At 42.2% G+C, this 15,000-nt stretch overlaps 1 protein-coding gene across 1 annotated transcript in view; it reads right to left on the bottom strand.

Moving 5' to 3' along the window:
• Positions 1 to 15,000, bottom strand: part of LOC143041334 (uncharacterized) — a 45,548-nt gene that overhangs the window by 15,589 nt on the left and 14,959 nt on the right. The window contains exons 2-3 of the mRNA XM_076213153.1: positions 2,885 to 3,042; positions 2,378 to 2,431 (exon numbers count right to left, since the gene is read on the bottom strand). Coding sequence (XP_076069268.1) covers positions 2,378 to 2,431; positions 2,885 to 3,042 — 212 coding nt within the window. The remainder of the gene's footprint in view (positions 1 to 2,377; positions 2,432 to 2,884; positions 3,043 to 15,000) is intronic.

Raw genomic sequence — 15,000 nt, 5'->3', positions numbered from 1 at the left:
TAAATGAAGGTTAGGGTTTGTTTTAATTTTCTTTTCGACAAAACACGGACAATTTTAATCGTCTGAAAGTAACGTGTGGCCGGTAAACTAATAAATAAATAATTTATTGGGTGAAGTCATAAAAATGTCCCGTTCAAGCCTCTGAAGACATTATTCTATGGAAGAACAGATGTTAGTGTTAGCATTATTATTATTATTACTATTATTATTACTATAATTGTTATTACAAAGACGGAGCATGCCGACAGGAGACCTTTTGGTCCATAGATAGGTTGGATGCAAAAGAAAATAATAATAATAATGATAAATAGATAAATAAATAGGTAAAGTTAAATGATAAACAGGTAAATAGTAGATTATAATGAATTGACATAAATAATAGTAAATGATAAAGAAATAATAATTAACAAATAAAAATAATAAACAAATAAACAATATAAAATGAATGGCAGTCATTACAGCATCTTGCTTAGGTGTTTATCCAAATCAATCTTAAAGCTTTGAACTGAACTACATTGCACTGCCTCTGCAGGAAGTTTATTCCATTCATTAACTACACGATTGGCGAAGCTGTTTCTACCCACTTCTAAATTAAATCTATTTCCTGACAGTTTGAGACCATTATTTATTATCGGATTCTCATTCAGTGTGAAAATTTTGCCACTTTTGATGTCAATCCCCTTTAGAATCTATAAGACCTGTATCAAGTCACCTCTGAGTCTACGCTATTTTTTGGGAAAAGCAGATTCATATATTTTAGTCGGTTTTTATATGATTTATTTTTTATATTTGGAATAAGTTTTGTGGCAATGTCTTTAATGAGATTCGGTGACCATACGGAAACAGCATATTCCAAATGTGGACGTGCTAACGATTTATATGGGTTGTTAATGAGAGATGGACTTTTGAAGTCAAAAGATCGCGCAATCAGTTCTAGAATCTTATTTGCTTTCTTAGAGGCTGAAATACACTGCTTAGATGATTTGAGATCGTTTCTGATAATTACGCCGAGATCCTTCTCATTATCCACTTTTGTTAACGAATTTCTAAATAATTTGTGATCGTACTTACTGTAATTTTTACCTATGTGCATAACTTTGCATTTATTTGTGTTAAATTTCATTAGCCACTTTTCAGTCCATTGCTGTAATATATCTAAATCTTCTTGAATATCTAATTGGTTTAAGTGATCATTTGCCATTCTGCACAGTTTTGTATTATCAGCAAATTTGGAGACAATAGATTTCAGTCCGTGGTCTATATCTTTTATATATACTATGAATAGAAGTGGCCCAGGAACGGAACCCTGAGGAACTCCACTAGTAACATTTTTCCATCCAGAAGTTTTGTCATTTAGAACTCGGCTTTCGATCGTTCAACCAGTTACTAGTCCAACTTAATAGGCTACCACTTATTCCGTGTGAAGCTAACTTAGTAAGTAGTCTTTTGTGGGGGACGGTATCAAAAGCTTTTGCAAAGTCTAGATATATTAAATCTATATTGTTTCTTTTGTCGTAATTCGAGATGACTGTGTTATTGTTATCATTATTATCAAAATTCTTATACTTTGAAGGTGAAGTTCTGTTGATACACACACACACACACACACACACACACACACACATATATATATATATATATGTGTGTGTGTGTGTGTGTGTATTCACTTGGTCTTTGGATCACGTGTTCGACTCGTGATCGACAGCTATTTCCCTCCTGGAAGAGAGCTCAGAGCTCGTAGGTCCGATCTATGGGTAATGCTCTGACCTTTCACACACACACACACCCAACTCCCCGCCCACGAGAGTCAGAGTAACGACCCGAAGCGCAGCTGTACCGAAATAATTTCGGCCCTGGGCAGGATTCGAACCAAGCACTACGCGCACCACCATGCTAGTAGTTCATCGTTCTACCAACTGCGCCACCGAGTGTGTGTGTGTGTGTGTGTGTGTGTGTGTGTGTGTAGGGAGGGGAAGGGGGAAGAGTGAAGGGGAAAAAGAAAGGAGGGGGAAGAGGATGAGGGAGAAGAAGGAAGGAGGAAGAAGGAGAGGAGAAAGAGGTGGGTAGAAAGGGGAAGTGAATCGAGATTTTTACATCGAATACCATCACTACTACTACTACTACTACTACTACCACTACTACTACTACTACTACTACTACTACTACTAATACTACTACTACTACTACTACTGCTGCTGCTGCTGCTGCTTCTGCTACGACTACTACTACTACTACTACTACTATCACTACTACTACTACTACTACTACTACTACCACCACTACTACTACTACTACTACTACTACTACTACTACTACCACTACTACTACTACTACTACTACTACTACTACTACTACTACTACTACTATAGTATCTCACCATGGCACGCGTTTTCCTCCACTTGGCTCGGCGGTTCTGGAACCACGTCTTCACCTGTGACGGGAACGGAAGGAAGTTAGTGATGTTATGGGATGCTGTTGTTGTCATTATCATGCGAATAATAATAAATAATAACAATAGTTATGTTATTGATGCTGTTATTATTGTTGTTATCATAAGAGTAATAATAGTAAAAATAGTTATATTATTGATGTCGTTTTATAATGATAATAATAACAACAATTGTAATAATAATTATTATGATTATAATGACAATGATAATAGCAGTGATAACCACAATAGTAATTATAATCACTATGATAATAGTAATAAATATTAAATAATTGTAATGGAAATTGTAATTGTATTAATAAATACAATGATGGTATGATAATATTAGTAAAATTATTATGATGATAATAATTGCAATAACGATAATGAAAGCGTTCGCATCTCAACCGATCACGGAAGTAGCGCTTGTAATGAGAATATCACACAACTGCGTACCTGTTTCTCGTCGAGGTGGATATTCCTGGCGAGGTCCTTCCGTCTCGAGGGCGTGATGTACTTGTGTTGGTCGAAGACTGCTTCTAGTTCCTTCGTTTGGTCGCCCGTGAACCGGATTTGACCGCCACGGCGTGGCAGACGACGGGGGCTTGGAAAGGCTGTCCAAATAATAATTAATAAAAATGATAATGATAATAATGATGATGATGATGATAGTTATATTGATAATAATATAGAAATAATCATAATGATGATATTAATAATTATAATGATACCACTGATAATGATAATAAAAACAATGATAATGAGACTTACAGTAGGAATAATAATGATATCAATAATAATAAGGATGGTATTAGTAATAATAGTGATAATAATAATTATGATGACAATACTGATAATGATAATAAAAAATAATAATAAGACTTACAGTAGGAGTAATAATATTGATATCAATACAGCAATATAATAATTCTAATAATAATTATTATGATAATTATAGTAACAGGAATTATAATAATGAAAATCATATTAGTTTTAATAATAGAAAACGTATATATTTTTCTCCTTAATCTAAACGCCATTGTCCTCAATGCTAAATTTCATTCCATTTCATTCAATTTCATTCAATTTCATTTATTCCTAATTAACCACGAGCGGGAGAGAAAATTCGCCTTAGGCGTTATCAGACTGGGCTATTTTTCGTCCGACTGCTGGAGCAGATTTTGAGTCAAATCATTTTTCTCCAGCATATCAAAAGACGTTTGATGTATTTTTCCTGAGAAAACAAAATTGTGTGCCATATTTATTTTACGGCGGAAAAAGTTCTGGTGGTGGGTACCATCGATTACTTGGAGATTGGAGGAAAATAGCCCAGTGTGACAAGCCCTTTAGTTCTCAGTATTACTGCCAGTTCTTCCTTAGTTAATCCCTCTTACGGGGTCATCGCCATCGTCTCAAATCTTTATACTCTTTCTAACTCGTTCTGACACACACACACACACACACACACACACACACACACACACACACACACACACACACACACACACACACACACTCATTACTCTTAGAATTCTGCCATCAATAGGCTCTCATAAGCATTATGATTATATGTCGTTTACATTCGATTTTGATTCCTACTCTCTTATAAATCTGCACAACGCAATATTTCACTCAGTTATTTCTTTCAATATTTATGATACACTCTACGCACCATTCTTTCATTGTTTTATCCAATTTTAATTCAACTCTTCTTTCACATGGTCTCACTGCTTTTCCATATTTCATCTTTGCTACAGTAGGTGCGTGCGTGATTGCGCATATGTATTTGCGTTTGAGTACTTCTGTACGATAGCATAATTGCCTACTATTGTTTTTTCTTACGTTCCAAAGCATGCACTGCGGTCGATATTAATTAGAGTATTTATCTCTCACTTATTTAAACAATAGGCGTCACCCTATGACGAAAGTAGTTTATCAGAATGTTTCAACTGAGTGTTGCCATTCGTAGTGTTTCAACCGCATGCTGCCATTTATCATCACTCAATTTCTATTCTCTTTAAGACAAGTTACCCCAGCTATTGTATTGAAAAACTTACAGAGTATATATTATAACGAATGAAATGTATTATGTTATGAATTTCTGAGGAAAGTTGTTTGTTTATAGACACTTCGATTTTAATTGATGCACACTCGAACGCACTAAGCGTCATGTCGACTCTCCGGACTGGCGGGAAGGCCGGAGGTAAGAATAGCTTCCGCTCGGTTATCGGAAGGATAAATTAATTGGTTATAGACAGACCCTGACCACTCCAGTGATTTATTCAACTTCCTATCGCTGCATAAACAACTACTTCCATTCTCTCGCTGTTATTCTAGGGTTATTGAAAGAGGCTCGGAGATGCGATGACATGAATATGACACATTTATTGTTTTGGGAACTTGTCCCGACGCGACCAGAATCTGTTTTCTAATTTGAATAAAATCGTCAGGCAAAATCACAGAATGTCTCTCATGGAATATGTAATTAGATTTTTTTTTACTTCATTATTTGCATGATTCAAGGCAATTTTCATGTTTGCTTATTAAATGCTCTTTCAGCTCAGTATTCACCCATCACTACAAAGAACACCATATTTCTTAGACAAATGCCGTTGATAGTTATAGAAAAATATTATCATTGTTATTATTATTGTTATTATTATTATATTATCATTGATATATTAGTATTATTCTTGTTCCTCTTATTTCGTATTCACTACCATTGTTGTATTCATTATAATTCCAGTAATAATAATGATAATAGTGATAATGACAGTAATTTTATAATTGCAATAGTAACAGTTATTACTATTATTTTTATTGTCACTATTACTATTATTATCACAATTATTATTAGTAGTATTACCATTATCATTATCATTATATTGAATTTGCTGTTGCTCTTAATTTTATCATTATTATTATTGTGTATACATTGTGACGAATGTGGGTAGGAGGTAAAGGGAATACGGGCTGAGGGAAATACTTTTATTCCTGACTAGGCGAAACTAGTCAGGATTAAAAGTATTTCCCTCAGCCCGTGTTCCCTTTACCTCCTATCTACATTATCATTATTATCATTATAATTAATATTAGTGTTATTAATATTATTATTATTATTATTATTATTACTACTACTACTACTACTACTACTACTACTACTACTACTACTACTACTACTACTACTACTACTACTACTACTACTACTACTACTACGCCGTAAACATGACGGGCACCCTCGATCATCACTGCCCACGCTTAGTAGTCGCTGACACTACCCGCCGCACTCCCCTCCCGTTATCCCAAGAATCGGGTATCACGGAGTTGAATGGAACAGCCTAACGGCAAACAGAATAATAGAATGAAACTGAAAGGGGAAATTGATGTTTTTATTTTTGCAAAGAGAAATAGAAAACATGATTCTTTGATCCCTGTTTTATGCTATGCATGCATGCATATATACATATATATATATATATATATATATATATATATATATATATATATATATATATATATATTGGTACGTCATTCTTTCAATATTTTCATGTTTGTTTATTTTTCATTTTTATCTAAATATGGTTGGCTTTTCCATTATATTCCACTGAGTGGAGAATTTTTTTATGTGTTTTTATTTTTGTCATTTGATTTCTAGCTGGGGACAAGTGTGGAAGTACAGCCTTGACTGCACATATTTTGAACCTTTGCTGGCGATGTGACGTCATCGTATTTCCAGGCGACTTCGATTCGTTAGAATGATTTCAAAAGCTCAGGGATGCCAATGTTTTTTTTTTCTGTTTTATTTTGTTTTGTTTTATCTTTTTTTTTCAGCAATGACGGTCATTATCTACTTTTTTGTGTCTTTTTGTTTTTTACTTAATTTTGTCGTATTTTTTCTTTGTTCTCTTTTTTCTTCTTTTCATAAGCATTCATTTTTTGATTTGTAACCCAGTTCTTAATACATAGTTGATTTGATGTAATTGTCTATTCCCGTCTAAAATAAATAAGTAGATAGATGAATAAATAAACAAATAATTGCAATAAGAAATGGAATGACTAAAATGGCCGACGGAGACTAGCACCGTGACATTTTGTATTCGCAAATTCATTATATAAAAGAAAATAATAACGAAAAGAAGGGCGCCATAAAAAAGAAAACGAGGAAAAAATGTAACTCCGAAGATGATAACGATAATAAGGTCGACTGGCTGAAAGAAAATATGACAATTAAAAAAAGAAAAAAAGAAAATGGCGACCAAAATCTTATGTTGACAGTCATGACAAAAAAGAAAAAAAAGAAGAAGAAAAAGGAAAAACCCAAATTGGAGAGGAGGAGGAGGAGGAGGAGGAGGGGTAGGGAGGGGTGGATGGAGGTGGCGTCGCTATCATAATATGTACCAAATGCGCTCCCGTCCTCACCGGAAATGATGATGGTTGCCTACTTGCCAGACTGATTGCTCGTTGGGACACAATTACCCTCACTCTATTTGCCCGTCTAAATTTCTGTCTACTCCCCCCCCCCCGCCCTGTCTATGCCTCTGTTTGCCTATGTCCATTTCTGTGTATTTTCTCTGTTGGTCTGTTTACACACTGGTTCCCGCTCTCCTGCCTAAACCTTGGAAAAGGGGGATAAGAATGCTGCTACAGAGTTCCCCTGCGTTGGGGGGGGGGTGAGGAATCCCCCACTCTTTTTATATTCCCCCTACAACTCGGATACTCCCCTTCTAGCTGAGGCTTACACACACACACACACACACACACACACACACACACACACACACACACACACACACACATCCGTATATATATATATATATATATATATATATATATATATATATATATATATATATATATATATATATTTTTTTTTTTTTTTTTTCTATGTTACGCACTAATGTGCGGTCGTCTGGATGCAGATTTCTGAGTAGAGTACTGAAGTCCATGGTGTTTTCCTCTAGACGTCTTTCGGCTCTAATTAGCCATCATCAGGAGGTGTTGTCTGGTTGAATTGTTGACAGAGAATGACGCGGTTTGATCGTATGGCGGTATATATCGGCGGAGAGCGGAGTGCCCAAACCCCTCGAACAAGTATGTTGGTACACGACAACATACTTGTTCGAGTGGTGACTGCAGTCGCCTAAATTCTCGGTACATTGGCGTCACCACTACAACACTGTCTAAGAGAATTTCAGCACATCTGCAGGACGGCGCCATAAGAAGACACTACTTGTACGAGCATGGACTAACACTTAAAGAGACACCATATGGAAGGCACCACCGCCATCATTGAAAGAAACAATGACACCAGAGGACTAAAGATGACAGAAGCGGTGCTAATTTACGACCAAAAACCCGCTATTAATATACAGCAGCAACCTGAAACGTCGTTACCAACGAGAAGACAGAGGATGCATCCCGCGCGCTGATTGGCGGGCGGACGTTTGGGCACTCCGCTCTCCGCCGATATATACCGCCATACGATCAAACCGCGTCATTTTCTGTCAACAATTCAACCAAACACCTCCTGAAGATGGCTAATTAGAGCCGAAAGACGTCTAGAGGAAAACACCATGGACTTCAGTACTCTACTCAGAAATCTGCATCCAGACGACCGCACATTAGTGCATAACATAGAAAAGATATTCTATAAACAGAATAATGCTATCTCAGCTGTTGACTTTAACAACGTATGCATTATTAACAGCCTACTTCCAATATATATATATATATATATATATATATATATATATATATACATATATATATATATATATGTACACATGTAAATATATATATGTATATATATTTATATATATATATGTATATATATATATATATATATATATATATATATATATATATATATATGGGTGTGTGTGGGTGTGATTCACCATGGTCTTTGGACCACGTGTTGGACTCGTGATCGACAGCTATTTCCCTTCCGAAAGAGAGCTCAGAGCTCGTGATCTTACTGCTGTGATCTTACACGCACACACACACACACACACACACACACACACACACACACACACACACACACACACACACAGCTCCCCGCCCACGAGAGTTGGAGTAACGACTCGCAGCGCAGCGATACTGAAATTATTTCAGCCCTGGGCGGGATTCGAACCCTGACCGCCGTAGTGGCAGCCGGGAACTCTACTACTGTGTGTGTGTGTGTGTGTGTGTGTGTGTGTGTGTGTGTGTGTGTGTGTGTGTGTGTGTGTGTGTGTGTGTGCGTGTGTGTGTGTGTGTACTCATAGGACAGTAGGTCAACAAACCTTCTATAAAATATTCTTAATGATTGTCTGCATTTGTTCGCCATAGCAGTAGAACCGTTCTTTTCAATTTATCTATCTATTTATTCGTCATTTCATTTATTTTGTTATACATTTATGATTTATTTAATAATGTATTTATAATGTAGTCATGATTTATCTATTTATCTCTCTCTCTCTCTCTCTCTCTCTCTCTATATATATATATATATATATATATATATATATATATGTGTATATATATATATATATATATATGTATATATATATATATATATATATATGTACGGTTTATTCTCTTATATATTCATATTGTACGATTATTTCTATATTTATTAGATATCTATGATTCATTTGATCATTATATATACGAGTATTTATCTAATTTTTACACATATATGCTTTATTCATTATCTTTTTTTATGAAATATTAATCATTGCAAGTAATGGCCGAGTGGTCCAGAGCGTTAGCGTCTAAAGGCGAGAAGCCAGAGGCGGGGGCGGTTCGAATCCTGAAAGTCATCGCGTGCCACCAGAGAAGGAGAAACTATTATAAGTCCTTTTGAAATCCCTGATGATAATGAAAATGATAATAGTAATGATAAAAATAATAACAATAATAATATGTAATTTTCGCAGGAAAATTATTTTTTCCCTGATACAAACCTGAGGTACTCCTTACCCAAGGATACTTTCGCGTAAGCCAAAGTTTCTACCGCTAACACTGTGTGTTGTTTGAAAAACACCTCACTCCGTGGGTCTGGTCAACCATTATCCTCAGTAAGGGGCCCTCCTGGGGCAAGGGGGACCCACCTTCCCCCACAAGCATAGCACGCTAAAAGCACCATTGTCTGAGCCAAGTATGAAATTAATCACGAGGTTTGACAGGCCAGGGAGAAGGAGCTATTAGAGGAGTGGCTGAGGAGGGCCATTAGAGGTAAGGAGTACCTCAGGTTTGTATCAGGGAAAAATTAATTTTCCTGCGAAAATTACATTTGTTCCGAAGAATACAAACTCTTCGGTACTCCTTACCCAAGGAGACTCGGACTTAGGAGGGAAGGAAGTAGTTATCTAGCCTGGGAAACCTCCGTGAGGAAAAAAATTTAGTGTGCTAAGACCTACGTTGACCAGACCCTTATACATTCCCCTAAACTGTGAAGGGCACCTAGTTCTGTTCCCAGGAGTGGAGACAGACAGGGTATACTCACTTTGTACCACTTGCAGGGCTTGAATTGATTCCCTTGGAATGCTTGAGAGCCCTCGGTGAGGTAAGGGAATGTAGGAGTATGAGAAGGACTTTGGATAGGTATCACCGTGGTTGCCGAACCAGAACCTAGATGAGGTTACAGGGTTGGCTGTGTGCCATTGGTAAGGGATATGTCATCTCAGGACTTCCTGGGCGGCCACTATGGGGCCCAGAGAGAAGGTCCCTAAGGATTCCCACATGACTTCTTTGAGGTTAAAGGAAGTGAACGTAGTCTGGGACTTCCATATACCTGCTTGAAGGACCTGGTTGACCGACAGATTCTTTCGGAAGGCTAGGGAGGTCCCTATTGCCCTGAGGTCATGAGCTTTTGCTCTAGGGCAATCCGAGGGGCTCATGGTGTAGGCCCTGCGGATGACTTCCTTGATCCAGTAAGAAATGGAAGTCTTCGTGACGGGCTTGGGCTTACCCCTGGTAGAGACGAACAATCTTGGCAAGTCTGGTCTAAGATGCTTAGTCCTCTTGAGGTAGGTCCGAATAGCACGTACCGGGCATAGTACCATTTATGCATGTTCGCCCCCTACAAAGTCGTCCAAGGAAAGAATACTAAAGGACCAGAATCTAGGGTCGGCTTTGGCCGGATCCTGGTTTTTGGCAATGAATTGGGGCAGAAAAGTGAAGGAGACCTCTTGCCATCCTTTCGAGTGGGCGACTCGATAAGAGATGGCATGTAACTCCCCGACCCTCTTGGAAGACGCAAGGGCCAAGAGAAAAACTGTCTTCAAGGTGAGGTCCTTCAAATGAGCATCTCGGAGGGGTTCGTAAGGGGGACCCCGCAGAGAGTTCAGGACTAATGCCACATCCCACGGAGGAAAAGTGATCTCCCTGCGGGGGGCATGATTTTCTGAAATGTCTAAAGAGCATGGAAATCTCTGGTGACAGGGCTAGATCCATGCCCTTCGGAAAAAACACCTGATTAAGAGCTGCCCTATAGCCCTGCACTGCCGAGAGGGAGATCTTCTTGGACTTCCGGAGGAAGTGGAAGAAGGAGGCAATCTGAGGAATGGTGGCTTGATCTGGGATTATTGCCCGGGAGTGGCACCATTCTGCAAAGGCATTCCATTTCCCTTGATAAAGGGTAGCTGAGGAAGAGCGAATAGGGGAGGACATGTCTTCCGCCACTTCTTTGGGGAAACCCTTCTCTAGGAGGATCCGGACCATAGTCTGAACGCGTGAAGCGCCAGAGCTGACGGGTTCTTGTGCCAGGCCCCGTTGACTGGTTGATGTAGAAGGTCGGGTCTTCCCTGAAGGGCCAGGGGCTCCTCCACTGCTAGCTCGAGGGCGTCTGGAAACCATGGGGCTTCCGGCCACCAGGAAGTGATCAAAGTCATCCGAAGGTTGGATGCGTTTCTTGCTCTCTGGAGCACCTTCTGGAGCAAGGGAAACGGTGGGAAAGCGTAGGTGTCGAGGTTATCTCAGTTTTGCAGAAGAGCATCCTCTCCTGCTGCCAGCGGATCCGGGAGAGGGCTGAAATATACTGGGAGCTGGTGATTCCATCTGGTGGCGAAAAGGTCTACCAGAGGGGAGCCCCATTTGTTGATGAGGAAGGTCGCCACTTCCGGATGGAGGGACCACTCCGTGCTGATTACCTGACTCCTTCTGCTGAGGTGGTCCGCCCAGACATTCTTCTTCCCTGGGATGTAGCGAGCTCTGAGTGCCACTTGGAGATTCTCGGCTAAATGGAGGATGTCCATAGTGAGATGGCATAGGTCCTGGGAGACTGTGCCACCCTGCTTGTTCAGGTAGGCTACTACCGAGGAATTGTCCGACATGATGCCCACGACTTTCCCCGAGATTTGATCCGAGAAGTGACGGAGAGCCAGCAGTACCGCTTTCAACTCTAGCCAGTTGATATGGGCTGTCCGCTCGACTGTGGACCAGGAACCGCTGACGTGATCGTCGTTGAGGTGGGCCCCCCAGCCCTCCTTGGAGGCGTCGGAGAAGAGGAGGACTTCGGGGGGGAGATGGGCCGAGGGGCATCCCCACGAGCAGGTTGCACGGATCCTTCCACCAGAGAAGAGAATCCTTGACTTCTCTGGTAAGGGTGATGTGTTGACGGGTTTTTCCCCTTAGCGGGGACCACTGGGACTTGAGGAGCCACTGTAGCGGTCGCATTCGTGGTCTGCTCCTGGGAATTAACCTCTCGACGGAGGCCATATGGCCCAGGAGGACTTGGCACTGTTTCGCCGTCAGGAACCCGGTCGATAGTGCTTGTACGACGAGAGAAGTGAGATTCTGGATTCTCTTCTCTACTGGGAAGGCCTTCATGAGGGAGGAGTCCAGAACCATACCCAGGTACGTGACTCTCTGTCGTGGAATGAAATCCGACTTCGTCTGGTTGACAATGGAGCCCAATTTGCGGATGAAGGCTAGGACCGTTCCCAGGTGGTCGTGGCATAGCTGGGCGGACTGTGCCAGGATCAGCCAATCGTCCAGGTAACGGAGTAGGCGAATTCCTCTGGAGTGGGACCACGCTGAGACGAGTTTGAACACTCTGGTGAAGACTTGGGGTGCTGTGGAGAGGCCGAAGCATAGGCAGGTGAACTGGAAGGTGGTGCCCTTGTGGACGAAGCGGAGGAATTTTCTGGATGAGGGGTGCACAGGTATTTGGAAATAGGCATCCTGGAGGTCCAGCGACACCATGAAGTCCCCTTCCCTGATAGACGCCCTTACGGCCTCTGGGGTGTCCATTCGGAACTTCGTCAGGGAAAGGAACTTGTTGAGAGGAGACAGATCGATGACTGGTCTCCACCCCCCTGTTGCCTTTGCTACGAGGAATAGCCTTGAGTAGAACCCCGGGTCCGGAGTCGAGACTTCCTCTAGAGCTCCTTTCTGAAGCAGAGCGGAGATTTCCTCCGCTAGGGCCCGCCCGCGAACTGAGTCCGGATGGTAGTTGCTGACTTGGATGGGATAGGGGGAGAGGCTGGGGATGGTGTGAAAAGGAAGGCGATAGCCTGCCTTGATGACCTGGATGGTCCAGTCCTCCGCCCCGGCCGCCTCCCATGCCCTCCAGCAGAGAGAGAGGCAACCTCCTATCCTGTGCGGGAGGGCAGGCGAGTTCCTAGAATTTTCTGCGGTGGGGTCCGGAGCCTCTCTGATGTTTGCGCCCCTGGTCTCTATTGGGAAAGGGGCGGGGCTTTCCTGTCTGGGCTTTCGACTTCGAATAGGGGGGTGGCCTGTCTTCCCTCTTAGGGAGATGAAAAGGCTGCCTCTGCGTCTGAGAGGACCGAGGGGTCGATTTGGGGTTGGTCCTTGGCCTCGAGCTAGGGACGGCTGTTCTCTCGATGGCTCTGTTGTGCATCAACTGGTTTGCTCTATTGATTGCCGAGTCCACCATTTCCAGGGGAATCAGCGTGTGGGTGAGAAAGGGGGCCCTCTTCAAAGGAGCATAAATCTCTCTGAGGAGGGGGTCACTGGGGCCCCCGAGGATGGTGTCCCTCCTGCGGGACTCGATGTTGGCCCAGGATGTTGAGAGACAGGAAGCCTGATGCTTCAGGGCTCTGCTCGCGCTTTCCAATAGAGCCTGGAGGTCGCATTCATCCTGGGGTTGTAGTTCGGGTAAGAACTCCCTTACCGAGGCAAGGAGGCGTTCTAGCCAGGAGTTCACCGCCAGGGACAGAGCCAGTGATTGAATGTGGTTGCTGACTTCCCTGCCGGAGAGGAGGACGCTTCTTCTGCGGAGCGATTCCGCGTCCGCCTTAACCAGCTCTGGTAACCTCGCCGGGATCGAGGCTGCTCTAAGGGTTGTTCCCGATGGGGTGTAGAAGCGCCTCTGGTGTTCCACTGGAACCGGAAGCCAAGGTGCCTTCTCAGTTGTCCGTTTTGCGAGAGCGTCGGAGGGTTGGGTCATGGCTCTCGCTGTCTGCGTACTCCATGGAAGGTGGATTGGAGGAGGCTGCGCTTTCTGAGAGTTGCCCGTCATGAAGATCTCGGACTCGAATGTGGCTTCCTCTTCTTTCGGGGGGCCCAGTCGATTCGCCCTCCGAACTCTCGCGAGGATGTCTGACAAGGAAGGTTTGACCACCATCGGGGATTCCGAATGGGCATCGGGAGGGGAAAGGGAGCGTGTCCCCCGCCCCCTACGGCGCTGTGGACATCGTCGTCGTAGGAGGGGTCTGCACGGTCAGAGAGGAACCTCGCGCTTCCCTTATCGTCACTGATGGGTTCAGGGGGGTTCTGATCAAGTGGAAGATGGTCGAGGGGGGCCCTTAGGGGTGGTGACTCCTGACGAGCTTCCGGGTGGTGCATGAACTGAGCTTGAGAAGTGCGGAAAAATTCCCGTTGTTCCTCCATCTGTTCCTTCAGTGTAGTAACGAGTGAACAGAGAGTGGGGAGGAGGTCCTGGGAATGCCCGCTTGGCCAGTCCCGCTTGGGTGCGGATGTTCCGGGAGACTCAAAGGGGAGACTGCCACCTCTGGACGAGGAGGAGTTACCCGCGACTAACGCGCGCGTGGAAACACCACGGCCCTCCTGCCCACCGGGCATAGAAAGGGTTCCGTTGATGACCCGGCTCGTCTTACGATGGGTTGAAGGTGGACTGCGGGACACCCGATTAGAAGAAGAGGCCGAAGCTCTCTTTGTCTCCGAAGTCGGGTCCTTTGTCCGTGTAGGGTTTCAAGATCTAAGAATATAAGGTCTAACCACTTCCGACCGAATTTCGAGGGAGTTGGCGCAGCGGGCCCGTGAACGTCACCTGGTTGTTCAAAGTGGGGTTAGCGGGTCCTATAGCTGTCAGTTGAAGCTGGTCCGTCGTTCGAAAATGACGTCGCCTTCGCTCGCACAGCTCCACGCAATTAGTTATATTCTGACAAATATTATATAAAATATATATATATAAATATATATAAAATATTATAGTTCCTGTCTATATATATATATGAATATATAATATATATGATATATAATATATATATATATATATATATATATATATATATATATAATATAAAATATTATAGTTCCTGTCTTCCTTGGCGTTTCACAGTTTTCTTCAGTGTATCACAAAGAGAAAATGGACTCAGCCAAAT

Source organism: Oratosquilla oratoria, chromosome 30, assembly GCF_046742065.1.
Source record: "Oratosquilla oratoria isolate Oo_2021 chromosome 30, ASM4674206v1, whole genome shotgun sequence".
Taxonomy (NCBI): Eukaryota; Metazoa; Arthropoda; class Malacostraca; order Stomatopoda; family Squillidae; genus Oratosquilla; species Oratosquilla oratoria.
The sequence above is the reverse complement of the archived record's forward strand: the minus strand, read 5'-3'. Positions and strand labels throughout refer to the sequence as shown.